The 3578-nt window shown below is 39.0% G+C and overlaps 1 protein-coding gene across 1 annotated transcript; it reads right to left on the reverse strand.

Annotated features, from left to right (window-relative positions):
- Positions 1-838: 838 nt before the first annotated feature.
- Positions 839-2956, reverse strand: LOC111399260 (aldehyde oxidase GLOX-like). Its single transcript, XM_023026529.1, has one exon. It carries the CDS (start codon positions 2917-2919, stop codon positions 1024-1026), a length of 1896 nt encoding a protein of 631 aa, XP_022882297.1. The 5' UTR covers positions 2920-2956; the 3' UTR covers positions 839-1023.
- Positions 2957-3578: the final 622 nt, after the last annotated feature.

Raw genomic sequence — 3578 nt, forward strand, 5'->3', positions numbered from 1 at the left:
ATTTAGAACGTGTTGTACCTAAGGGTAGATTTTAATTTTGCAAGTGTTTTAGACAAATAAGATCTACATATTCTTTTATTTTTACTTTGTGTAATACATATGGAAGCTGAAAATTACAATTGTAGAAGCTTGTAGTTGTGTCATCAACCGAAGCATAATAAATTGCAACTTGTGATGTTGTGAAAATGAGGACTTCAACTAAGAGGTTTCATGTATGAAATAGACTTTAAATTTTGTTATTCTCTGACAATTAGAGTGCTATTCATCTTAGTTGGTTCCAATATATCATCATAGAGCTAATTGTGTCGATATTAAATTCTATTGTGTAAGGAACATGGTTGAAAACGAAAATGGTTAGTCTAGCTAAAACACAAACAATATATAATCCTACTGATTTGGGTACCAAAATAGGGTATAGGAAGACTCTTGCAAAATAAGTTAAGCTAGAGATTGAGTATCCTAAACATTGGTACTAATAATCATTTATTTTTATTTTTTTTTTGTAGGTACAAAAAATATAGTAATAACATATAATTTAGCTTAGGTTGACAAACAAAAGCATATAAAATCTTATGCAACTCGAAGATGGATTGAACAAAATGAATTTATTCCCTTCAAATCAAATCAACCGGTAAGAGAAAGAGGGGTGTCTTCAAGGATCATAGATGATAACGACGACTTTGGTGTTGCACAATCGAACTATAAGAAAATAACATGTATTAAACCAATCGGATTTGAACTTTAGGCTCAAAACATCCAATTAAGTATTCAAGTGCCACTAGCCCCATTGGGTACACAAATTGATAGAGCATTCACTTAATATTTCAAATGTATAGTCTCTTCACAAAAAGTTTATTTGTAATGTTCTTTCATGTTAACCAATTTCTCTTTGACAACAAAAAATGTTATTTAACTAGGACGATACAAAAATGTATTTTAAGTTCACAAACAAAATGTACATCAAGTCATATACGAAAAGGTAAACTATCACATGAAAATAAAATAGAAAACTCCTAACCCATGTCATTGCATCTTGATCCAGACACAATGGCCAGGCACTCCATGGTGAACCACAAACAGCATATAATAACCCGGGGGTGCAATATTCCGTGTTGGCGGTGCATGTACAGTCACCTTGTAAGCAAATTCAGAGAGCTGTTGTACACCTACAATGTACAACTCCAGCAGCCTTTGGTTCATGCCAAAAGAGTGTGTAGCAAATGAGGGTGCAATAATTGTTACCATGAACTCTCCATCAGTCTGATACAATCCCAACGTAAAAGTCACGGAGAATTCCTCACCGTAGGATATTACATTATGTGCAGGAGCCTCAATCGATAGAATTGATGGACGGATGAGACCGAATTCTTGGCCGAGATAAGGCGGGGAGAAAGCTTCTAAACTCAACTCTGTAGGGTACTTTACGCCAGAGAAGTTGTACTTAATGTGTGGGTTACTTCCACCCACTAATATTCTTCCATCTGGAAGTAGTGTAGCAGTTGAGTGGTACAGTCTAGGAATTTTGGTGGGGTTGAGCACACTGAATCTTTTACTCGGGTCAGGCTCAGTTGGCATGTAGAGAATCGGGTTGAAAACCGGGTCAGCCGCGCATTCCCACCCGGCCGTGCCCTTCCCAGCACCATTCAGAATAATGACATCACCGGTGGGTAACAACACCGAGTCGGGCATGACCCGACGCATGGGCATATCTTCCATAATCCACAGAGGATCCGGATCCGTGACCCGCATACGCCCACATGATTTTGAAGCTGCCACGTATATTCCCTCCAAAGCCTTAACGTAAGAGCCACCTTTTGCACCACCGCACACCAACACCTCCACCTCCGGTGACGGTGGAAGTGACCCATCTGCGCCGCTGGCGGATAAACGTATTGGTAACATTACCGACGACCCTGTTGCCGGATAACTCCTTTTCTCGCCGGGAATCATCGGAAACTCCTTAACAATCTTGTTATTCACGTAATCTAAAATTACGGAGCGTTGATTTGCGAAAACGAATAGATTTCCGTCCGGTAGAAGATACAAGAATGGATAAAGATTATTCTCTTCTTTAGGATCAGTAGTTTCTTTCAAGAAATTGAAGTAAAAAACGCTACCGTTTTGGCTGTTTTTGATTGAATCTCCGGGGAAAAATTCATAGCTAAATGCCTTTCTGCCTCCAACAATGATCACATTTCCATCGGGTAATATCTGATCAGAAGCATACCATCTTTGAATTATTAAATTCTCTTCCAGTTCAATCCAGTCGCTTTGATCATCATTCCATGGAGAGAAAAGCCGTATTTTGTGGTCGCCGGCTAAGTATCCGCCGGTCTGGACTAGGGTTCCATCTGGTATGACAGCGCCGGAGGAGCACCAGACGTCGGTCTGCACCATGAGTGGGCGGTAGGTGTTGAAAGCGACGTCGTAGAGAATGGAGTGTGCAGTGCAATCCTCTTTGATGGCCTCATCGTTGTATCGGCATTTTCCGGCAAGAAGAGAGAGATTGGAAGGCCCGAAATCCGTCCTGTCGAAGATCACCACCTTGTTATTGTACAAAAGTTGCATGTGCATGGCGGAGACACCGACACTCTCTTGCAAAATCTCCCATTGGCCACCGCCAGCCGTGGCGGCGGGGGAGTTATACGTCGGCGGTTTAACATTGATCAAGGGAAAAGAAGAGGCGGCAAAGGAGAAGGTGGAATGCAAGAACGCAAGTAAAATTGGGGGTTGATATCTTGATGGAGAAGCTGCAGAGGATACAGCACTAGGTGATAAAGCGTCATCGGGCCCGTCATGGTAGCGGCGGTGGCGGTGGCGGCGGCGTAGACGGTGATATGGGAGAGACTGTGACGGATGAGTGAAGAGTGAGAGAATGAGAATGAGAGAGACTAGGAAAGATAGAATCTTAGTCGCCATTGAAAAGAGGGTTTCTTCGATTTCTTGAATGAAAGTGTTAAATTTTCTTGATTTAAATGTTATAGAGAGGCTGAAAATTTCGAAGAAGCAGTAATTATAAGAAATTCTGGCAACAGTGGCAGAGATACTCAGGGTCCAACTCCAACTTTTTTATTTTTATTTATTTATTTATTCATTTTTAAGTATAGGGTTTTACTTTTATTTATAGTCCAATCGATAAACTAATTTACCTCAACTTCAAGTACACGGTGACATTTTCTAACTCTTTCCCCTCGACAAGAAATTAAAAAATTTCCTTTAATCTACCATCGTTTTGAAATGTTTTCAAAATTCATTTCTTTTTTAAAACTCACGTTTCCTTGGACCCTCAAATTTGCAGCAAAATTTTTTTTGATCATATGATTTTTCTATTTAATATTAGTGATTCTGATTATGTGAATATTGAATATTGGTAATATTTGTGATGGATTTTTAAAATCTTGATTTTTGTCAATTAGTCAAACAATTAGTGAGAATTTTCTGGTGTTTTACCAATTTGTAAAAAATTGTAATTATTTCCTTATCAATTGGTATTTAACTGTCACTTGTAGTTTATTTTAGTGTGAAATGTCAATGGAGAGATTCTTTAAAAAAAAATATTTCGTAGAAAATGTTAATGA

The sequence above is a fragment of the Olea europaea genome, chromosome 8, assembly GCF_002742605.1.
Source record: "Olea europaea var. sylvestris chromosome 8, O_europaea_v1, whole genome shotgun sequence".
Classification (NCBI taxonomy): domain Eukaryota; kingdom Viridiplantae; phylum Streptophyta; class Magnoliopsida; order Lamiales; family Oleaceae; genus Olea; species Olea europaea.